Source organism: Tarenaya hassleriana, unplaced genomic scaffold (assembly GCF_000463585.1).
Source record: "Tarenaya hassleriana unplaced genomic scaffold, ASM46358v1 Cleome8, whole genome shotgun sequence".
In the NCBI taxonomy this organism is placed as follows: Eukaryota; Viridiplantae; Streptophyta; class Magnoliopsida; order Brassicales; family Cleomaceae; genus Tarenaya; species Tarenaya hassleriana.
In genome coordinates, this window is record NW_010970490.1 from 4,509,907 (window position 1) to 4,531,504 (window position 21,598).

General features: G+C 42.1%; 9 protein-coding genes across 13 annotated transcripts; 4 read left to right on the forward strand and 5 right to left on the reverse strand.

Annotated features, from left to right (window-relative positions):
* Nucleotides 1-1,004: 1,004 nt before the first annotated feature.
* LOC104803025 (FRIGIDA-like protein 4a) lies at nt 1,005-3,801 on the forward strand. Its single transcript, XM_010526887.1, has 3 exons — nt 1,005-2,050; nt 2,580-2,755; nt 2,963-3,801. Exons 1-3 carry the CDS (start codon nt 1,117-1,119, stop codon nt 3,497-3,499), a joined length of 1,647 nt encoding a protein of 548 aa, XP_010525189.1. The 5' UTR covers nt 1,005-1,116; the 3' UTR covers nt 3,500-3,801.
* Nucleotides 3,802-3,904: 103 nt separating this feature from the next.
* On the forward strand, nt 3,905-5,504 carry LOC104803026. Its single transcript, XM_010526888.2, has one exon. It carries the CDS (start codon nt 4,312-4,314, stop codon nt 5,272-5,274), a length of 963 nt encoding a protein of 320 aa, XP_010525190.1. The 5' UTR covers nt 3,905-4,311; the 3' UTR covers nt 5,275-5,504.
* Nucleotides 5,505-5,768: 264 nt separating this feature from the next.
* On the forward strand, nt 5,769-7,539 carry LOC104803028 (probable prefoldin subunit 2). Of its 4 annotated transcripts, none has more exons than XM_010526893.1 (2): nt 5,769-5,867; nt 6,945-7,539. In XM_010526893.1, exon 2 carries the CDS (start codon nt 6,962-6,964, stop codon nt 7,406-7,408), a length of 447 nt encoding a protein of 148 aa, XP_010525195.1. In that variant the 5' UTR covers nt 5,769-5,867; nt 6,945-6,961; the 3' UTR covers nt 7,409-7,539. The 4 variants fall into 4 exon arrangements, with proteins under 4 accessions (XP_010525195.1, XP_010525194.1, XP_010525193.1 ...); XM_010526892.1 differs by having other exon boundaries at nt 5,771-5,873; XM_010526891.2 differs by having other exon boundaries at nt 5,774-5,915.
* Nucleotides 7,445-8,286, reverse strand: LOC104803027 (preprotein translocase subunit SECE1). The gene has a single exon (XM_010526889.1). The coding sequence runs from the start codon at nt 8,180-8,182 to the stop codon at nt 7,634-7,636; it is 549 nt and encodes a 182-aa protein (XP_010525191.1). The 5' UTR covers nt 8,183-8,286; the 3' UTR covers nt 7,445-7,633.
* A 541-nt stretch (nt 8,287-8,827) lies between these two features.
* Nucleotides 8,828-9,722, reverse strand: LOC104803030 (transcription repressor OFP11). Its single transcript, XM_010526894.2, is given in 2 exon segments — nt 8,828-9,347; nt 9,350-9,722. Coding segments are annotated over 2 exon segments (717 nt in total). The 5' UTR covers nt 9,719-9,722; the 3' UTR covers nt 8,828-8,999.
* Nucleotides 9,723-9,799: 77 nt separating this feature from the next.
* Nucleotides 9,800-13,053, reverse strand: LOC104803031 (pentatricopeptide repeat-containing protein At4g14850). The gene is made up of 2 exons (XM_010526895.1): nt 10,598-13,053; nt 9,800-10,353 (listed from the first exon to the last, which is right to left on the reverse strand). The coding sequence occupies exons 1-2, from the start codon at nt 12,184-12,186 to the stop codon at nt 9,888-9,890; spliced, it is 2,055 nt and encodes a 684-aa protein (XP_010525197.1). The 5' UTR covers nt 12,187-13,053; the 3' UTR covers nt 9,800-9,887.
* Nucleotides 13,054-13,230: 177 nt separating this feature from the next.
* Nucleotides 13,231-14,218, reverse strand: LOC104803032. The gene has a single exon (XM_010526897.1). The coding sequence runs from the start codon at nt 13,842-13,844 to the stop codon at nt 13,326-13,328; it is 519 nt and encodes a 172-aa protein (XP_010525199.1). The 5' UTR covers nt 13,845-14,218; the 3' UTR covers nt 13,231-13,325.
* A 1,810-nt stretch (nt 14,219-16,028) lies between these two features.
* Nucleotides 16,029-18,661, forward strand: LOC104803034 (pentatricopeptide repeat-containing protein At4g14820). 2 transcript variants are annotated; one of them, XR_002023711.1, is made up of 4 exons: nt 16,029-16,748; nt 16,843-18,117; nt 18,350-18,459; nt 18,621-18,661. XR_002023711.1 is itself a non-coding variant. In XM_019201137.1 (3 exons), the coding sequence occupies exons 1-3, from the start codon at nt 16,132-16,134 to the stop codon at nt 18,366-18,368; spliced, it is 1,911 nt and encodes a 636-aa protein (XP_019056682.1). In that variant the 5' UTR covers nt 16,029-16,131; the 3' UTR covers nt 18,369-18,460. The 2 variants fall into 2 exon arrangements, 1 of the variants encoding a protein (XP_019056682.1); XM_019201137.1 differs by lacking the exon at nt 18,621-18,661 and having other exon boundaries at nt 18,350-18,460.
* LOC104803033 lies at nt 18,645-19,595 on the reverse strand. The gene has a single exon (XM_010526898.2). It carries the CDS (start codon nt 19,158-19,160, stop codon nt 18,804-18,806), a length of 357 nt encoding a protein of 118 aa, XP_010525200.1. The 5' UTR covers nt 19,161-19,595; the 3' UTR covers nt 18,645-18,803.
* Between the last annotated feature and the right edge of the window lie 2,003 nt (nt 19,596-21,598).

A 21,598-nucleotide genomic window follows, 5' to 3' on the forward strand; every position in this document is an offset into this window, starting at 1 on the left:
TGAATAGTTTCCGACCAGTAATAACTAATAACCATTTTATTCAAGATACCATAGATCTTAATCTCCAAGCATCAACTTGAAGGGTAATGAGATATTTGTGTGTATGTAACTTTGCTTGGGACACAAATCTCCGAATCTATGTTTAATTCTTGGGCATTTAAGGGTTTTGGAATTTAAAAAAAAAAGGAAGAAAGAAAAATCAACAACATTACAATAAAAAATCGTAATCGTCACAAATGTCCGGCATACCAAATATTACAAGTGCCATTATGTTATTATTTTCTTTAACTTTAGGCAATATTTTAAGTATCTTAATACAAATTTTCCGTATGAAATATAATAACATTCCAAATGAAATAAATAAAATAAGAGGACCATACATTTACTTAATTGTCACGTTTCGCGGACACAAACATTTGGATTTCGAACAAAGATCTTCCTCCTCCACCTTCACGCGTGTCTGTTTCATAACAGCCTTTGTACATGTGCTTATTATTATTACTCGAAGTCAGATTTCCCATATATATATATATATATATTATTAATTATAACATGCACTCTCTTTTTTCATTTCTTTATTTATCTTTTTAAAAAATCAAACCTTTATCTATTTTTTTTTTATCTTCATCGAAATTATTTATATTCCGAAAAAGTACTAAAAATTGGTATATTTAGCCGGCATTGCCTCACTGTTTTCTGACTCAATCCATGTGGCGGTCAGTGGGCCTGGCCCACTTTCCCCTCTCTCAGCTCGGTTTACGAGAAAGCGAAGCATACCTATCTGACGTCACCAACCATCACTTTTATCCTACGCACATGCGCCGCTCATGTTAGCATTGCTCAACGTTGTATGCTCACGTCGCTAAATTACGCATTCCCAGCGCACTTTAGCCGCTCACTTATTATCGCGCCTTCAATTAGAAGCCACGACACGTGTCGATATTTTGCACCGTCCACGTAACCATTTCTGGTTTCTTATCTTCGTCCCTACTTTTGTCATTCTAGGTTTTCTGAGATTTCACTCCATCCCTTTGCTTCTTCTTCTGTCCAGTGAGTTCCTTTCGAACGGTTCGATCGGAGTCTCTGGAGTGTTCTCTGCCGTCCGATTAACCGGCGATGGGGTCGATCCCCGATCCGGGCGAGTTGACTGAGTTGACTCAGCCCAGCTTCGACGAGTTCCAGCGGCAGACGTCGCTGATGACGAGCTGCACTCTTCTGTGGAAGGAGCTCTCCGACCACTTCACTTTGCTGGAGCAGAATCTGATGAAGAAGTCGGAGGCTTTGAAGCAGATGATCGAGACCCTAGACAACCAGACTCAGGCCTCGCTGGAGTCGCTCAAGCATCGCGAGGTCACGATCGAGGACAGCGTCAAGATCGCCATGGGGAAAGCTGAGGAGAGTGCCAAGTCTGCTCTGATGTTGCTCGAGAAGGCTGGAGATGGCGGTTCAGGCGCCGACGATGGTGGTGAGGTCGACGATGGTGATGGCCTGCTTTCGTTGCTGAAAAGTTTCTGCCTAAAGATGGACGCGAGAAAGTTCTGGAACTTCGTGACGATGCGGAAGAAGGAGCTGGAGAATCTCCGGGCACAGATCCCGGCGGCACTGGTGGAATGCGTGGATCCGTCGAAGTTCGTGCTCGAGGCGATTTCCGAGGTGTTCCCGGTGGACAAGAGGGCCGGGAAGAGCAGCGGAGACGAAGCCAGCGAGAAAGCTACCAATGATCTGGGATGGGCTTGTGTGGTGATTCTGGAGAGCTTGATACCGGTAATGGTGGACCCAGTGATTGGGAAATCACGGCTGCTGGTGACACCGAGCGTGAAGGAGAAGGCTAAGGAGATCGCCGAGACATGGAAGGCGAGCTTGGAGGAGAGAGGAGGGATCGAGAACGTGAAGACCCCCGATGTTCACACGTTTCTGCAACATCTCGTGACTTTTGGAATCGTTAAGAATGAAGATCTCACTCTGTACAGGAAGCTTGTGGTTGGATCGGCATGGCGCAAGCAGATGCCTAAGCTCGCTGTCTCAGTAGGTTTGGGTGATCAAATGCCTGGTAAGCTCATGTTTTCATCTCGACCCTCTTCATTGATTGAATCCACAGTATATGTGTGTTCAGTTGCGTTTGAATTGGCTTCAGTGTTAGATGAGTTGTTCAACTTCCCAAGTTTAGGTCTTTTTCCCTTTGCTTTGGTATATATCTCTGATTTTAATCGTCCCTTCACATTTTAATAGATGTGTTTTGTATAAAAAATCTCTGGTTACAAGGTTTGAGAATCCCAAAAATTTTATTGCTGTTTGAGGTTTGCTGTTCTTCAGACAGTTCTTCAAAGTCAGAATGGCTTTGATGATAAATATCAGTATCCATATATACCGTCAGTGTATATATGGCAGGCAAACTCTGGTTGCCATTGCATTTGAATGGTGACACAGAGTTGTCTTAGACTTGAGTAAAAGAGAGGGATTCGAACTTTTGGGTAGAACAGAAGTAGATTGCATACATATAAAGTTCGATCCTTTTGCGGTTCTTATTCCATATAATCCGAAGTGGAGATTGATGGTTTGAGCCATTATGATTCTGGCAGACATGATTGAAGAATTAATCAGCAGGGGACAGCAGCTCGATGCAGTGCATTTCACTTATGAAGTTGGTCTTGTGGACAAGTTCCCTCCAGTTCCTTTACTGAAAGCTTATCTAAGGGATGCGAAGAAGGCGGCAGCCTCTATCATGGAGGACCCCAACAATCCTGGCCGAGCTGCGGTATATACTTCCTTTTTCCGTAATAAAAACTATGCCGTTCCCTTCTGTTTTTTCGCAAATGAATCATTCTATTGATAATCTCAAACTCATTTTCATGTTCTATTCTAAGCTCTCATAGTAGCAGGTTATGTTTCAGTATGTCACCAGAATTGTTGTATGACCTTTTTGTGTGGTATCAAAGCTTCTAACACTGTTGTTTTTTCCCAGCAACTGGCGGTACGCAAGGAGCAATCGGCCCTTAGGGCAGTCTTAAAGTGCATAGAAGAGTACAAACTCGAGGAAGAGTTCCCACCCGAGAATCTCAAGAAGCGCTTGGATCAGCTCGAGAAGTCCAAAACCGAGAAGAGAAAGCCTGCAGCCGTTCCAGCCAACAAGAGAACCCGAGCAAGCTACAATGGCCCGATGCCGCCAGCAAAGGCAGGACGTATCACAAACGCATATGTCTCCTCCTTCCCGACCCCTCCCACTTACATCCGGTCCCCGACCCACTCCCCTCAGTACGCCTCCCCACCATATGCATCATTCCCGCCGCCACCCACCACTGTCTACAGCAATGGCAGCCCTCCATATCCGTACTCTCCTGAAGTGGGTCACATCTCATTCCCCGGCTCTCCGATCAGTTACCCTGCACCTTACAGCGGCTACTGCAATGGCCCGGCTCCTCCTCCTCCACCACCTCCGGCCTATCACCACCACCCTCACCAGCACCAGCACCACCACCACCACCAGCAGGCTTACTACTGAACTGATTAGGCAAGTGACCAAAAACTGGAAGATGGGTAACCTTTACTGATACAAGCCCGACAACTCTCTTCTCTGGTGTTCTCCCTCACTGGATCTGCTTCCATGTCTCTACGCCGTCTTTTTTGTCTGTAATAATCTTTTTCTCCTCCAAATTCCGCAGCTAACTCTACCCTTTTCTTTAATCTCAAGTAGCTACATCTCCCGGTGTGTTTAATTAATTCTCTCTCTTATTATCGTCGCTGTAATTCTCCCTAATGCTCAGACCAAGTATTGTAGGTTACTTAATGTGACATCTTATGTTATCTCTGTCTCTTACTTCTGCCGAGAATGTCTCCGTGATTTACGTAATTAAAAGTTGCTTCTTTTTCCGTGAAGATCCATTTTTTACCAAATAAATTACAATTTTTTCGTGTATGCAGGGCTCGGGCAGGGTTTACATCGGCGTTCCGGTGTGTTTTTAAGTTTCATTTTCCGTCTTTTTCGCTTGCCAGATTCAGAATCTGTTCAGATGGCTTGAGTAGATATGTACCAGACTTGATCGAGATGAACAGATTTTGATTGTTTGGTAAGGGAGCAAAGTTGTTCATCAGAAGCGTCAGAGGAAACGTGTTTTACGAGGAATCGCATCTGATACCGTTGCCCACATGTCGTGAGGATGCGGTTTACCATTCTGCAGACCAAGTGTTCGACGATTTGCTCCAAAGACTACACCTAGTTTAACCACCACATTTTTCTGGCTCTTTCTCGTTCAAAGTTGGTGCCTTTACGGCCTAAGATCAGCAGATAGTGATCTTCCTTGTTGTTCCAGTCCAATGGCTTTTATGGTATTCAGAAGAATCCCCGCCCGTTTGCCAGATTTCACCTCTCGTTTCCTCTCTGCATCGAGGTGTGTTTGCTCGCGATCCTCCGGACAATCTCGTTTGGCTGGTTTTGGTGTGGAGACTGTGGATGATGATGCTTGGCACGTCTCGTCCAGTTTGGCTCAAGCATGGCGAGAAACCCAGACAGATACAAGAGGAAGTATTTCCGCACATATGCATGATGAAGAAATAGTTGATGAGGGTGACATTGATCACGATGAGATCGACAATTTGAGAATCCATGGCAATCTTTTCTACAAGATTGATCGAGGGTCAAAGGAATTCGAGGAGTACAGCTTCGAATTCCACCGCAAGAAACACCTGAAAACAAAGAAGGAAGAAAACTGGGAAGAGGCGAAGAAGAAGGATACTGAAAAGAGTAGTAAAGAAGAAACCCGCAGGGAAGATAAGAAGAAGAAGAAGAACAATGACCTAAGTCATGAGAGAGCTTCCAAGATGAACCCTTTCTCAAGTGAAATCGATAACCCTAATGCTCTGGTCAAGAAGAAAGAACGGACGCCGACGTTCAACCAGATCACGGCTCCGTTTCACTACCCGTTCTGCCTAGACATATACATCTCAAAGGCCTCGGTCCGTGCCTCAGTTATTCACCGGGTGACCAGCAAGGTTGTAGCCGTTGCTCATTCCATCTCAAAGGACATAAAATATGATATGGGTTCGACCCGAAATGCAGAGACTTGTGCTGCTGTGGGGAGAATTCTGGCCCAGAGAGCCTTGGAGGATGATATACATGACATCATCTATACTCCTAGAAGACGGGAGAAACTCGAGGGTAAGCTTCAGATCGTGCTTCAAGCGATTGTTGACAATGGCGTCAATGTTAAGGTGAAGCTCAAGCAGAGGAAATTTAGGAAGAGTAATCTGCCAGTTCATCCACCAAAGCATGAGTTCTAAAGAAAGGTTAATTCGTATAGTTCAGAAACTGATTCATGTCTTTGTTCTTGTGAGTTTGTTCATTAGCTTTGGTCTCTGCTGTAAGAAGAAGCTCTGTTGTAATGTCGGTTCTCAGCTCTAGAAACAAAGAACCGGGCAAAACTGATCAGATTCTAAAAGAAGAGAGTTTCCATGTAGTAATTTAGCTTGCAAATCTACACTTCTCATGGAGTTTAAATTATTTTCTTATAAAAGAAAATTTGTGTTTCGTCCAAATTAGTTTTTTACTTCACAAAAGCATTATTCAAAGCTTACAAAAACCAATTGTGCAAAAAAATACACATTGATTGAGAAAATACAAATACATAAATCAAGATAATGAGTATATACGTGTATAAGTATATATATATATATATATATATATATATATATATATATATACACATGTATATATAATATCCGCCGATACTAACGGGAGCCCTAGTAATATGCTAAAATTATTAATTTATTACATATATCAATTTTTGTTTTAATACAAAATTGCGGTGAGTCGCTCCGCGAAGCCGGAGAGGAGAGAGCCCATCAGCAAAGGTGCAAATATTTTGGCAGCAGAGGTGAAGGTGCCCTTTGAATTTTCTCACTAAACCCTAGAGAATCTTCAGGTTCTTCTTCTTATTTATTGTTTTGTTGCATCGAAACGATCTCTTCATTTTTCTGATTCGTTTCGCCATGCCTAAAGAACGAAGCTTTAATGGTATGAACGATGTCTGGATTCGTCGATTTAGGGTTTTGATTGGCGATTGATGGAGTGATTTGCATATCGCGTATGTTGTTGTATGTTGGGTCAGATTCATAAATTTCTTCGGATGCAGACTCTGTATGGTTAGGATTTAGGGTTTTAGAGTTTGGGGTTTCGTCTGTGAGATCAATGCATATATCAATTGGCATGCGAAGTTATCGGCTTGTGGATATTTGGTAGAAATTTTTGGTGTCTCAACGTATAAAGATGGAGACTTTCTGTGACATTTTGTGTGCATTTGGGGAAAACATTGAAGGGTTTGTTTTGTCTACTCAATTGGGATTGGATAAACTAAGTTGATAAGTTTCTGAATGGCCGGTCCAGAGCATTCATTTGGTAATGTGTTCATATCCATTGCTTTTGTTGATGCAAGAGTTTGTGGATGGAACCTCTACTTGCTGAATCTGACGTATTAGATCTGTCTATCGGATCGATGATGTCTGGTTCATCGATGTGTGATACACCGGTGTATGGGCATGTAGCTAGTGTCATTTCCGTAAAAGTTTGAGCTGAATTCTTACACCGAGGAAATACGTGTTCTTGCGTTATGTATGGTTGAGCTTAAAGGATGGATGGATGGTTGTTGTTGTTTCGAATCTTTCAATAGAATAGAAAGAACTCAATGCCTTGTAAGATTTTGCATTGGTAACTTTGTTATGAAGGAATCTGGATAATCCTGATGAGTAATTCCAATGTATAGATATTTGCATCATTCTCCTATGCCCATACTATCTTCTGCCACCGAGATTTAACAGCTCAAATCGTTCTGCAAGGAGAGATTGTGCATTTCATGATTCAGTGGTGTGGTACTGATTAATGCTGCTAAAAAAGAAGTATTCAACCATGTGATGATCTGAAATTCTGATTCATAAGACTGGATTTTTCGTTGCAGGGAGGAGGACAGTCACAATGGCCAGCAAATCTGCTAGTGACCGCAAAGAACCTCCGAATGAGCAAGCGGTTGCAAACATATACACGGCCATGAGATCAGAGCTGAGCCAAATCTACTCCAACATAACCGAACTCGAAATGCAAGTGAGCGAACACACGTTGGTCATCAACGCCATTCAACCGCTCGACCCATCAAGAAAATGCTTCCGAATGATTGGAGGTGTGCTCGTCCAGAGAACCATCAAAGAGGTCCTCCCAGCCGTTCAGCGCAACAAGGAAGGGCTTGAAGAGGTTGTCAAGAAGCTGTATGAGACACTCGAGAAGAAAAAGAAGGATCTTTCTGAATTTGAGGCCAAGTATAAGATTAGGATAAGGAAACACGATGATTCCAAGGAGGAGGAAGGTAACAAGAAGGAAGGTAACGCTCAAGGTGTTCTTGTCGGACCGGCGAGCTCAAGCCAGTGAACTCCAGTTTTTGTCTGCTGTCAAGATATTTGAATGTGACCTTTCTCTGAAAATCTTGGTTGTTTTGATTGTTCAGAACCATTAGAGACTACAAGAAATGTGATCTGGGAATCAGTTTTTGTGCTTGAATCTCTCGTTGGATTGCGAAGTTGTGCAAAATACAACAAAATTAGGGTTTCCACAAGTGCCCAGAAGGAAAGAAAAAAGAGAGCTTTTTTTCTTGGTTCAGCTGAAGAAATCTTGAACACCTTTTCCGGCGAAAACACGATCGGAGAGCTCGGCCAAGATGAAATTGACGGTGAGCAAGACGACGCTGGATCCGGCGATGACGCCGAGCACGACGCCGGTCGTACCGAGCACCTTCTGAAACGCCGGCCACTCGATTTCCCTCACCTCCTCCGCCACTCCGCTCAGAAGCTCACTCTTCCCTCTATCCTCCTCCGCCGCCGATTTCCTCTGCTCCATCGCCGCCTTTATCTCGGCTCCGATCAGGCTCTGCTCCTCCTCCGCGTATTTTCCGCCTTCCGACGCCGGAGAATCCGACTCTGGCTCCGATTCCGTGGTATCTCGGCTCTGTTCAATGGCTTTAGCCACCACCACACACGGCGGTTTCCTCAGCAATCTCGTCGAGGCGGAGATTGCGGAGCATCGGACATCGGGATGAATCGGAAAGAAGCGTTGACTTGCAGACGGAGATTCGCAGAGGGAAGCCGTCCTCCGGTGGCTACGGATTGTTCCGGTCACAGGCGGTGAGAGGTTTACGGACAGTGGCATCTTCGACGCGACGCAATAGAAGAGTACAGGGAATTTTTCGCCTTTTTTTAATTTTAAAATTTATTTGTGGATAATTCCCAGAGGAGTAGCGATCCAGTGCGGGCGCCAGTACATTCGGTTACGCTACACATTTGGGCCTTCCATGAAAATGGGCTCATTGGATCAAAGTTATAGATTCAGCGATTACGTTAGGCCCAATAAAGGCCCATTATCTTAAGCGCTTTGATCATTCGTTCCCTGAGTTCATAACTAAAAGGGAAAATCAGCCGAATAATCCGTCGCATCTATTTAAGTGTACACCACCAAAAAAAAAAAAAAATTCAATTTTAACCCACTTTTCGGTGGGAAAAGTCTGAAATACCCTTTTCGTTTTATTTTTTGCGACTTTATTACGGCTAACATATAACTGATATACAACTAAAAATAAGACAGATGATTTTTTGCCACCTTTTTTAGAATCAATTGTAACTATATTTAGACTTAATTACGAAGTCGTAATAACGAAGTTGTTTTCGAACGGATAAATATCGTAATTCATTAAGAGTAATTTTGTCTTTTCGCAGAGAAAAAAATGTGTTATGTTTTCGGTGATGTACAGATGAAATAGATGCGACCCAAGTGGGTTATTTGGGTAAAAAACCCTAACCAAAACGATTACCATATTTCTATAATAATCAGAAGATAAGACATAATTCTTGCTCTAAGATTTGTGTTAATGAATCGATTATTGCATTTTTCATGCATTGTATACATCTAGAATTAAAAACAACACAATTTGAAGGAGAGAAATTGAATATCCGTCGCCGGAGTGTATGTATCAACCAGAATTCCCCGGCGGCGGAGAGAACAATGAGGCAAGCGTGTCGGCGAAAGCAGAGACGATGAACTTGTGGGTATGCTTCGGATTCAACGAGAGATAACAGAAAAGCAACTCGTGCAAGAATTCACGATCGCCGGCAACGTCCCTCAACGTCGTCGGAGAATTCCTCGCCTCCACCATCTCCCTCATCGACCGCCGGAAATCTCTGTACGGATCCGGCGACTCCACGTGCTTCATCACGGCCACTCCTCCCGTCAACAGCTTCGAAACAGCCACGTTGCCGCCGTCCTCCTCCTCCGTGGCCACGCCCGGCCTCCGCCGCGGCTTCGACGAGAACACGGTGGCGAAACCCGCGAACTCGGCTTCCACCCCAAGCTGTTCCGGCGGTGGTGGGGGGAGGAGAGGTGGTCGTAGAGGAAGTTGAAGTTGTGGATGAAGATCGACGGCGTGTGGTGATGATGATGATGACGGCGGTGAAATGGACGGTTGTGATCGGTTTTGGTGGAGGGGGATGATGAAGGAACGGACGGTGAGGATCTGGTGAGATGGCCGCCGGAGGAGGAGGAGAAGCAGAGGTGTAGTTTTTTCCAGAGAAGATTCGACATTTTTTTTTTGGGTTCTGTAATGAAAGGACAACATATTACAGCATAGAAACATGTAATATATATATATATATATAAACGTGTGTAAGCATATGTGAAGTGTGTGATTTGCATAAGAGGAGCTCACGTAGTGAGAAGTGCAATCTTCCTCAGCAGCTGGATCCAATTATATTCATATATTTTACAAATTCAATCTATTTATCGAACATTATATTAACATTCATTAATATTAAATTCTCATTTGTATTCATGAGATCAAATCTAACAGAACCGGTTAAACCGGTTACCAGTAATCTTTGCAAGAACAAAGTCCATCCCTAAACCGGTGAAACCGGTTATTGTCCCTCACAACAATCTCCCTCCCAACACTTTTAGAAGCAAACTTGAAGAAACTGTGACAATCTCCACAGATTCTGAGGTTCTTGGTGATTCTGATGGGCACACCGGCCGGGAGAGCCACGAGGCCAAAGGCCAAAGCCAGTTTCTCGCTGTGGTGAGCGACCTCGGCTGCTTTCTCTTCTTCTTCCAGGTCGTAGAGGGAGAGTTTCGAGTCAGGTTTGTACCCTTCAGCCTCCATTTCCATCCTCAGCTTGGCCAGTCTTGCTTGAATCTCATGGTTCATTCTATGGGATGTGTCCTTTGCTTGGAAAGCATGCACTTGGTTCTTCACCGTGATCCAGCTATACCCGGCTCCTTTCTTGATCCCTACGCCTTTCATTTCCTCCCGCACGGCATTTGCTTCCGCCCACCTGTTGTTGTTCATCAGTTCACAGTTCGAGATCATGTTATTTCTTAAGACAATGTGCGTTAAAGAAACAAGAACTTGGTTGAAAACCCGTGTTCTCCAGCTAGTAACGCATTCAGAATATGATGTAAGCTCCCCATTATGTGATTTCTCAAACGTTTTCCACTTATTCTGGCCTCATTTAGTAGATGATATCGCCAAACGAAGATTATCAGAGAATCGGAACTTCAGATGAGAAATTTACTTACCTCCCAGTCGCTGCATACAAATTGGAAAGCAGTACATGGTGGCCTGAATCTTTTGGATCAAGTTTAAACAAGTTCTCAGCCGCTACTTTTCCCAGCTGTGGCTTACTATACACCCGACAAGCATTCAGGAGAGCACCCCAGACTGAAATCGTGGGCTGAAACGGCATTTTCTGTATAAACTCATAAGCACTTTCTACCATCCCCGCACGGCCTAACATGTCCACGACACAGGCATAATGCTCGGCCCCTGGATCAATGCCGTACCTACTCTTCATCGATTCAAATAGCTCCATACCCTTATCCACTGCCCCTGCCCTACTACAGGCAGAAAGTATGGACACAAATGTCAAGTAATTGGGAGTCAACTTGTATATACCTGACGCGATTTCATCAAATATCTGTATAGCCGAATCAATCCCACCCTGATGAGTATATCCTCCTATCAACGAATTCAGAGTCACTAAGTTCTTTTCAGGCATCTCATCAAATGCCCATTCTGCATCTTCTATGCTTCCACATTTCCCATACATATCGACAAGAGCACTTCCGACAAAGATATTCCCTTCTATGCAAGCCTTAACAGCAAGAGCGTGAATCGATCTTCCCAATTCAAGACCTGCCATTCCAGCACAGGCGCTTAGAGCGCTCGAGATCAAGAAATCAGTGGGCTCGATCCCTTCATTCCTTGCACGTGAAAACAACACGGAAGCCTTCTCGTCCTCATGATTCTGCACATGCGCAGCCAACAATGAACACCAAGAAACAGCATTTTTCGTTCCCATTTCAGTAAAAACCATCTCAGCACAACAAATCTGTTCACATTTCCCATAGAAATCGATCAACCCATTGCTAACCGACACATCCGTATTGAACCCACTTCGTAATATGAACCCGTGCAACTGCATTCCTAGTTCCAAGGATAACCTGTCGGAACAGGCATTAAGGAACGCGCAAAAAGTTATCGAATTTGGGTCTCCACCAATCCTTCTAAACTCGATAAAGGCTTCAATCGCGTCCCTAGACCTTCCATCGGCCACCGCGTTAGATATAAACGCGTTCCAGGTTGCGCTATTCCGCTCGGGAATTTCATCGAACAGCTTCCGAGCATCAACCCTGAGCCCAGTCTTAGAATACATATCAAAAGCGCTACATCCTACGAATACATCCAATATCCGACCATTCTTCACGGAGAGCGCGTGAAGCTGCTTCCCGGTGACTGGTAAACGGAGAGAAGCCGAAGCCTTGAAGGCACAAGGTAACGTGAAGTCATTGGGAGAGATACCTTCGCGTCGCATGTTGCAGAAATCAAACAATGCGGAGGAGAAATGACCGTTCTGGACAAGTCCGGCGACAAGGGCAGTCCAGGAGACAACATTGCGAGCCGGAGTGCGCCGGAGAACTATCCGAGCCGAGTCCTGGAGGTCGAGTTTGGAGTACATATTGATGAGGTGGTTGGAGAGGAAAGGAGGAGGCGGCGAGTCGAGGGTCCTGACGATCTTGGCGTGTACGACTCGGCCGAGTCGACTCGAGCGTCTCGCAATGGCATCCTCGACGAGTAAGCCGAGCGAGTTCGCGCTGAGGTAGGTCATGTGGATCGCGGGCGGAGGATGCGGCCGCCGGAAAGTTCATGGTTTGGGCCAGCGGTGGTGGAACATTGGAAAGATGAAGGGTTTTCGCACTGGGGGTTTAAGCTAAAGTTGTGCTTGGTCTAATTTGAAAAAGTGGAATTTGCAAAAAAGTCCCTACATTGTTCAAAATACACAAAAATAACTTCAACTTTAAACAATTAAAATCGGGTACCATTTACCAACAAATTCACCATGTTTCCTGTTCATGCTCTGTTCGGAAAATTACTGTCCTCTAGCCTTACAAACCTCCCAATGTCTCTGATCTCTCTCTCTCTCTCTCTCTCTCTCTCTCTCTCTGTCAAAGTATGATTTCATGAATCATAACCCTCAAAAAAGGATTCATTAAGAAATGAAACTATAAACGAATTTACTGAATTATTATGCATAATTAGCATAAACAGTTTTTGATATATATATATATAAAAAAAAACCATCCTTTTCCATGAATTCGGACATTCAAAATCTCTTATGTGAACTCCTGCCACAATACCACATAACCAATAATTGAAGTGGAGGACAAATGAACAAATGTAAAGTGGAGATTCCATATCGTTCAATGAAGTTTTGCAAGGAGAACAAAAGAGTGAGAGAGGGATTCAGATTAGATTCTTCTCTCGGCAAAGCCAACGTACTGCCAGTTGAAGAACAGAAAAAACTAAGCAATCTCAGACAATGGAAGCAGAATCCAACCTCAAGTGACAATCCCTCAAATCCACAAGCAAGAAGAAAGACAAGTTCAAGACGAAATCCAGAGTGGGAATTGAAGAAGGAGAATGCCCTTAAACGTGAAAGCAGAGATCAAGTCCAAATTCCCCTCTTTTAAGGCTTTTTTTTAGCTTAAAGTTCATAAGATCTTATACTGATGCAGAAAGATGATTTCTGAAACAATCTAAGATTTTGTTTGATCATCAGACATGGATCGAGGGTTTCAACTTGAGTTCAAAACTTTAAGGATTCGGGCTGGAGAGCCACAGAGGCGAGATCTTTATCAGACATTTCTTCATCGGAAACATCGAAACCCCCCGGCATATCTTAAATCGGACGAGAACTAAACATCGTACAGAGAATAAGAACCATCAACGAGGAAACCCAATAACGCGTTACTGTACAAGAATTAGCCTGCTACTTCCCATACCTCCACCGAAATCTCCATCGTCTTCCTCCTCCTCCGGCGAATTCTCCGCCGTCTTAGGCACCGTCACTATCAGCTCTCCGTCCTCGCAGGCAACGGTCACGAGCTCGGGCCTAGTCGTCTCAGGCAACCGAAATCGCCACACGTCGAGCTCAAGCTCGTCCAACAACGACGAACCCAGACACGACAACGATCCGTTTGCCCTGACGACGATCTTCATCACACCGGGATGGATCTCCACCATGTGGGCCATCACTCCTCCGCCGACTCCTACCGGGAAGCCGTCGGTCTCCGCCGAGAACTTGAAGCAGTCGGGCATCTCCTCCACCGCCACGTCAGCGTCGGACCTGAAGGGAAGCTCCAGGACCCGGCTGAAGATATGGGGCAAACGCCGGAGCTTCTTGACCGGATCTCGGGGATTCGAGTCGCGAGCACCGTGATAGGTCAGGATGTTGTTCCGCTTCCTGGGCAGAGGATGGACTCTCATGGCTTCCGCGTGTCGGATTTCTCGCTCGATGGAGCGAAAAGGAGCGATTGGGACAAAATTAATAGATGAATCGAAAGCGAATATGATAAAGGTGATGGGTCTTGGATGGGAATCAAAACCATAAAATAAAAGCTACGGCTCTGGAATTTCTCCGGCAAACGAAACCCTAATTCCCCAGAAGAAAAAAAAAATCGAAAATTTTCCTGGGAAATCTCAAATTTTTTTAATTGGGTTATGGAATGTGTCAGCAGTAGATCGAATCTTTCGATGGGTTTTCTGAATTTAGGAAATTAAAAGACGGGAGAGTTGACAAACCGTAGAGAGAAAAAAAAAATGTGATTTTTGGAGAAGCGAAGAGACAGAAAAAAAAAGCTGGTTCCTTTTAACGTATGGGTGCGAAGCGAAGGCACACCATGAGATAAGGGGAGGGTAAGTAGTTAAATTACATTATTGCCCCTGTTTGATAGCATAATTACGTCACGTATCTTCTCCGAGGATTAGGTTTCCTTATGATAATCATTAAAGAAATCATATAGCAATAACTAATACTATTCCTTTTACGTAACCTCATATTCACCGTATTAGATTCTTACTTGTACAGATCATTTATTCCTGAATTAAAAATTAAATCTTGGTAGGTGGAAAGTTATCTTATATCAATGGTATATATTTCACATAATGATCTTTGAATTATGGATTTATGGAAAATATAAATTACTAGTACCTCATATGATTGATCTCAATAATCATATTAATTGCTTGATTAGAATTCGTCGGTAAATATAAATAAATTAATTTGTTAGGGAAATAAAGAAAACATTTTGAAAAATGGGCACGTGTATATTGTTTATAGCGATTTATAATATATGTTAAAAAGAATTTAACAAAAAAATATATATGTTAAAAAGAACCTTTTTGTTTTTAACTTTATGACAAAGAAAAACATATTCCTTGAGTCACCATACCCTTTTTTCTCTATTTAAAAAATAATATCGGAAATTAATTTTGTTTTATTTCTCACGCATGGATTTAAGTGAAATTTACATAAATTCAAAAGGAAAAGGAAATGAGTCAAATTAATTTAAATCTCGTGAATATCATAAATACGCACACGAACAAGTGTTCGGTCCAAAGAGACTGAAAAAAAGACAGGAACGAAAGTGCCAATGGTCTTGGTAAGAATTTTGGATTTTCTTATATAAAAATAATAATTTTGGATTTTGTGTGAACCGACGTGTTGTGCTTTTTTTTATAAAAAAAAAAAATTGCTGCTTCAAATTTGGCCACATATTGTTGGTCTTATTCTAACCTATTTTGATACATAGAATTGAAAAAAAAATAGTAAATATATTTGTAAAGAAATCCTAATTGTCTAATAAAATAATAAATAAGTAAATTCTATTATATTTAAACTTTCCATATATTTCTATATAGGGATGGAGAAGGAAACCTTAGACTTTTTCTTTCTTTTTATATAATTATTTTTAGGTGTATATGCGAAGACATTATATTCATGGGATTAATTACACAAAACTCTCCTTTTTTATTGTTTATGAAATTATTATTCATGGTTTTACGTTGTAAGTGTGGCATTTCTCTTTCTTAAAAGAAGTTATTCGTATGGTTTTGAGGATGAATAACTTTTATTGCAGAACAAATATTAGGTTGACCATTATAGCACTAATTTAGATTATTATTATTATTATTATTATTATTATTATTATTATTATTATTATTATTATTCACCTATTTAACTCAAAATATTTCGAGAATGGCCTATAATATATTTTTTAATATTTATTTTTTGAATGCAGAATTTCAGGAATATATCTCATAATTGTGAAAGAAATATTAAATTAGACTAACAGAAGAAAAAAGGATTATTGAATTGAAACACTTTACAATGCCTCAAATTTGTGTTAACTCGGATAAAATGTAAACTAAGAGGCGTTTTAGGTAAAGTTCAGAAATATCAGGGGCTTAATCTCACATTTTGAAATTCTTCATACATACGGGAAATGCCTCCTGCCGCCGCCACCACACGAGCAGCTATGCCCCTTCCGCCGCCGGCGATCTCCGCCGGAGTCGCCGCTGCTTCCGGCGGCGATTCAATCGCTTCCGTTATCAGGGCACTCTATTATGTGATTTATTATTGAATTGAAACACTTTACAATGCCTCAAATTTGTGTTAACTCGGATAAAATGTAAACTAAGAGGCGTTTTAGGTAAAGTTCAGAAATATCAGGGGCTTAATCTCACATTTTGAAATTCTTCATACATACGGGAAATGCCTCCTGCCGCCGCCACCACACGAGCAGCTATGCCCCTTCCGCCGCCGGCGATCTCCGCCGGAGTCGCCGCTGCTTCCGGCGGCTATTCAATCGCTTCCGTTATAAGGGCACTCTCCGTCTGTACCACAATCGATCAAATCAAGCAAATCCACGCGCATATTTGGCGGACGAAGCTCGACCACCGATCATACTCACTTCTCTTCGACCTTGTCCTCTCTTATTCTTCTCTCAGCCTCAGCTACGCCATCTCCGTCTTCTCGTCTATGCACTCTCCGCCGCCGTCTCACCTTTTCAACCGCCTTCTCCGGCAGCTCTCCCGTTCCGGTGAACCCAGTTCGGCCCTCTTGTTCTACCGGAGAATCAGAGACGCGGGTGGTCTTCTCGATGAATACAGTTTCCCTCCTCTCCTCAAAGCCGCGGCCAAAGTATCGACCTTGGTCGAGGGTATGGAGATTCACGGCGTCGCGGTTAAGCTCGGGTCTGTGTCGGACCCGTTTGTGGAAACTTGTCTTATGGGCATGTACACATCTTGTGACAGAGTTGCTGACGCTCGCAAGGTGTTCGATAGAATGGCGCACAGAGACGTTGTCTCGTGGAATGCAATGATTGATGGGTAGATTCAGAAATATCTTGCTGCTTACAGAAACTGAGTGGAACATTGTTAAAGTGTCAATCTTGTTTGAAGTTCTCTTTTTGCTTGTTTGCAGGTACTGCAGACGCGGCATTTTAGACGAAGCCTTCAAGCTTTTTGAGGAGATGAAGAATTCTAATGTAATGCCAGATGAGATCATTCTCTGTAATATTGTCTCAGCATGCGGTCGTGTAAAGAATCTAAACTATAGCAAGGCGGTTCACAGATTTATTATCGAAAACAAGGTAAAGATGGACGCGTATTTGCTGAGTGCTCTTGTTACGATGTATGCTGGAACAGGATGTATGGATATGGCTCAGCAGTTGTTTGCAAAGATGCCTGAGAGGAACTTGATTGTTTCAACCGCCATGGTTTCCGGGTTTTCTAGAGCTGGAAGAATTGATGATGCTCGGGCTATATTCTGCCAAATGGAAGAGAAAGACTTGGTGTGTTGGAGTGCCATGATTTCAGGTTATGCTGAAAACGATCGGCCTGAAGAAGCGCTCAGAATTTTCGAGGAGATGCTGGCCTTGGGAATAAATCCCGATCAGATTACCATGTTGAGTGTTATATCAGCATGTGCCAATCTCGGTACTATGGATAAGGCTAATTCAGTTCACTCGTGCATAGATCATTACGAGCTCGGATCAGAATTGCCAATAAACAATGCCCTTATTGATATGTACGCAAAATGTGGGAGTTTGGAGAGAGCAAGAGATGTTTTTGAGAAGATGCCAAGAAGAAATGTGACATCATGGACCAGCATGATCAATGCCTTTGCAATGCATGGAGAATCCACTGATGCACTTAGCTTGTTCGCCCGATTGAAAGAGGAAAAAATCGAGCCTAACGGTGTTACTTTCCTTGCTGTACTCTATGCTTGTAACCACGCTGGATTTGTTGAGGAGGGCAAGATGATTTTTGCGTCAATGGTGGATGAATACGACATCGCCCCTAAACACGAGCACTATGGCTGCATGGTGGATCTCTTAGGCCGTGCTAATCGGCTAAGAGAAGCTCTAGATCTCATTGAATCAATGCCTATGGCTTCTAATGTCATCATCTGGGGATCGCTGATGTCTGCTTGCAGGATTCACGATGAGTTTGAATTAGGAGAACTCGCAGCCAAACGTGTTCTTGATTTGGAACCTCGCCATGGTGGGGCTCTCGTGATATTATCCAATATCTATGCCAGAGAACAGAGGTGGGACGACGCCAGGAACATCAGACAATTAATGGAAGAAAAGGGTGTCGTCAAGGATAAGGGTATTAGCCAGATAGACCCGAATGGCAAGACACGCGAGAAACACGAGCAGTCAGACAAGATCTACTCGAAGCTCGACTCAATGAGGTTGTCTGCGAACTTCTAAAACTACGATCATTTGCTTAATTATGCGCTTAGATCATGCTTTTGAAAGAAAAAACTAGGATAAACACTTCAAGTTCTTCAAAGTTTTCATTTTTTTTTCACAATGCACTAAAGAAGAGATAGTAAGAAGCTTGTTTATATTGTTGCGTTGGGGAGGAAGGATGACTGTTAGAGACTGGACTCGGTTTTCACAGACAGGTTTGTGTTCTTGCAGAGTTTACAAGTGGAAGTGAGTTGCAATCTTTGCAGTTTGAGGACTTGGCAAAATAGAACAGAAAAAGAAACGGTTGATTCATAATCTTGGGAATTGTAAAGAAGAATCAGGTATGTTGTTAATCATGTTATACCTAATGAGAATATGTTATCCATATCATCTACATAACAAATCTAAAGTCAAGTTCTTTATATCTCGATTTACTATTTGGTTCCTTGTTCAAGTACTTTCGAGAAATCGTGTGTTATATGGATGTTTGTGTATGCCACAGGGAGAAACACAAAATCATCATCATCACCATCGCCATCATCCATCATCATCATCATCATCATCCGCACAAGAAGGTTTCTCTTCTTCTTTGGTTAACTTGATTATCATCTTTTATGTGAAACCGAAGCATCGAAGATTATACATTAGTGCCATTTTCAAGCAAAGCAAAACACTAAAGAAAAGATCAGTAAAGCTTCTTGGTGTCAGATCTTCCGAACTGCTTCGCCGGCGACAAGTCGCCGGACCTCCGGCGTAGCAATTGCCTCATGCCGTCGGCTACCAGCACCGCCGGGTTCGCTTTGAACTTCCCACAAAACGACATGTGGGCCCTCACCGCCTGATCCACCGGGAAACCCGACTCCTCCTCCGCCGCCGCCGCTGCTGACGCAATTTTCCGGCGGGTGATTTCGTCTCTCACCGCCTCCGAGCAGAGCCCACAGAGCCATTTTCCGTCGAAGTTTGCCTTCACCTCGCTAATGTAGTCTTGTGTACAGTCCTCGTTTAGCCCACAACACTCGCAGGTAACCGATTCGATCTCCATTTTTATTATTGAAGTGTTTTTTTCCGAATCTTTTGATCGATTTCCCAAATGGGTATCGGAAAAAAGGTTTCTTTTTTGAAAATTTTGAATATTTCTTTCCTTTGGAGTTGGTTATGTGATGTGGGTTTGTTGGTTTGATGATTTGATGTGAGAGAAATGTTGAAACTCCAAAGCTTATTGCTTAATTTATATATGCTGCATGGTGGGGTTTCTACAGAGGAAATGCAATAAATATATTTATTTATAGGTTTCCGGTAATTGATCGTAGGATCTTTAAGATAAAACATGTTAGTGAGAGTGTATATATACACATATATACGCATATGAAGTTTAAAATAAATGTTAGAATGAGGATGAGGGGTTTGCCGTAGTTGTTTGCTCCATGTTCTAAAGGACACGGGGAAGGTGGGAGTGGAGACAAAGGTGGTCGAGTTTGACGGGTGCCCCCACCATTTTCAGACCTTCTAATCTACTTCTCAAATATTGTTATATCCACATCATATATATATATATATATATATATATATATATATAATCTAAAATTTACATTTCAATATTACAGTTTGTGTGTGTATATATATGGATGTCTAGATTAATAGTTGTGGGCTAGTATCTTAAACTAATGTTAAAGGTGTGAATTTTTCATGATAATACGGGTTTGATGTATATATATATTTGTTAACGTATATATCTCGGGATCGGAAGTCAGCCAAATGTTTTAGAATATATGTTCTCTTCTCAAATTTGAAGTTCGAATCTGTGCATCTATTTTACCAATTAAACTATCCAAATTTGGGTATATATATATATAGATAGATGTTGAGTCCATACATATACATTTTAAATCGATTAGACGTCTCAATTTTTTGGGTAATTAAAGAGGGAAAAAGAGAGAGAGTGGAGACAGTATCAAATGCGGTTAGTGACTTCGTGATGCCAATTTGTCATGTCATAACTCGACATTCGCTCGATTCTTCTCCACAGACTGTCCTTTGGATTTTCAGCCATAGATTTGTCTATGCATTTATACACATATACGTGTCTTTCCATACGCACAACCACACTTACATGAACATGTAAGCACATATTGTATATAAATAATAATTTCTAAAATAAATATTTGATTTTAATTTCCCCTAACTAATAAAACACAAAAAAAAATTTGGTTGTTTTTGAGACGTGCTTTCATTGGATAAAACCCTATGTATTGTTCAAAAACTAGCTCCAACGAAAAAAGAAGAGTTTTTTTTATATCTAAAGTATGGTTGATAAAAATCCAACCTAAATTCAGATAAAACTAAAATTAATAAAACAAATTGATATAAAATAAATTTATAATGATTTAAAAAAAACATATTATGTTATAAAAATAAATAGAACAAAATATCCACTAAATATTCTAGACCGTGGTGTCAATTTAATAATATGATTATATGGTTTTATGTCAGACGTTTGTTCTGAAGACTCCTGTGGAAACAGGAACTTTAGAGCAATAATGGAGTTATATTGTTTCTTTAAACATGTTTCAAATATATATATATATATATATATATATAAGAATTCATATCTTATTATTGAAACTATACATATATATATATTGGGTTTTCCTGAGATCTCATGAGCGAATCTTATTCCTAAGATATCGGTTCTAGGGTTTGCGCAGCGGATGTAAAACCAAAATTTGTTAAAACCCTAAAACCTATCATGCATGATCTTGTAGAAACGTTAGAACGCTTACCTCAATCGATCCGGGACCTGTTTCAATTGATGTGTTCGTCCGATCACTATAGGCAGGAAGAATACCTTATCCTCTATACGTATCCACACCTCGGAATGGATTCCAACCTTTGGAACTTGTCTGCTAGGACACGAATCTTCTATTCGATGATGTGCTTTGAGAAAGAGAGATTAAGATCACTTCTTCAACCCCTTAGACTCTCTAAAAGGGTCTGAAAAGTTCTCTAGGTCAGCTCCTTAGCGTTAGGGTTCTATTTCTCCTCTTATTCAAATGATTAACCCTAGATTCGGACTTTAAAATTAAATCCGTACCCCAAACCGAACGGACTGCTTAGTAGTCTGTTCGGTCTGGACACTTGGTCCGTTCGGACCAGTTTCATAACTGGGTCCGTTCGAACTGACGGGTCAGTCCGTTCGGTCCAACACTTGGTCCGTTCGGACTGAACTCTCTAGTTCGTTCGGTCCAACAACTTGGTCCGTTCAGACTAGATGCTCCGGTCCGTTCGGTCTACTCCTAGACCGGTCCAGACCACTTATCCAGTTTTCTCGACGTTTTCTCGTGCATTTGTCCTTCCTTGCGTGTGTGACCCTGTAGGCTCATTCGATATAGCAGTATAACCCGAAATCTCTATTCCGGATATACAAGTCATAGGCGGTCTCTAGCAAGACACTATGACTACCTATCTCGAATAGAGTTTTTT

Excerpts from the sequence above, each read along its gene's own strand:
- LOC104803025 (XM_010526887.1), top strand. The coding sequence starts at position 1,117 with ATGGGGTCGATCCCCGATCCGGGCGAGTTGACTGAGTTGACTCAGCCC. Across the intron at positions 2,051-2,579 it reads TTTGGGTGATCAAATGCCTG|ACATGATTGAAGAATTAATC; the intron begins GTAAGCTCATGT and ends TGATTCTGGCAG. Across the intron at positions 2,756-2,962 it reads ACAATCCTGGCCGAGCTGCG|CAACTGGCGGTACGCAAGGA; the intron begins GTATATACTTCC and ends GTTTTTTCCCAG.
- LOC104803026 (XM_010526888.2), top strand. The coding sequence starts at position 4,312 with ATGGCTTTTATGGTATTCAGAAGAATCCCCGCCCGTTTGCCAGATTTC.
- LOC104803028 (XM_010526890.2), top strand. The coding sequence starts at position 5,983 with ATGCCTAAAGAACGAAGCTTTAATG. Across the intron at positions 6,008-6,944 it reads TAAAGAACGAAGCTTTAATG|GGAGGAGGACAGTCACAATG; the intron begins GTATGAACGATG and ends TTTTCGTTGCAG.
- LOC104803027 (XM_010526889.1), bottom strand. The coding sequence starts at position 8,182 with ATGCCACTGTCCGTAAACCTCTCACCGCCTGTGACCGGAACAATCCGT.
- LOC104803031 (XM_010526895.1), bottom strand. The coding sequence starts at position 12,186 with ATGACCTACCTCAGCGCGAACTCGCTCGGCTTACTCGTCGAGGATGCC. Across the intron at positions 10,354-10,597 it reads TTGTATGCAGCGACTGGGAG|GTGGGCGGAAGCAAATGCCG; the intron begins GTAAGTAAATTT and ends GAACAACAACAG.
- LOC104803032 (XM_010526897.1), bottom strand. The coding sequence starts at position 13,844 with ATGAGAGTCCATCCTCTGCCCAGGAAGCGGAACAACATCCTGACCTAT.
- LOC104803034 (XM_019201137.1), top strand. The coding sequence starts at position 16,132 with ATGCCTCCTGCCGCCGCCACCACACGAGCAGCTATGCCCCTTCCGCCG. Across the intron at positions 16,749-16,842 it reads TGGAATGCAATGATTGATGG|GTACTGCAGACGCGGCATTT; the intron begins GTAGATTCAGAA and ends GCTTGTTTGCAG.
- LOC104803033 (XM_010526898.2), bottom strand. The coding sequence starts at position 19,160 with ATGGAGATCGAATCGGTTACCTGCGAGTGTTGTGGGCTAAACGAGGAC.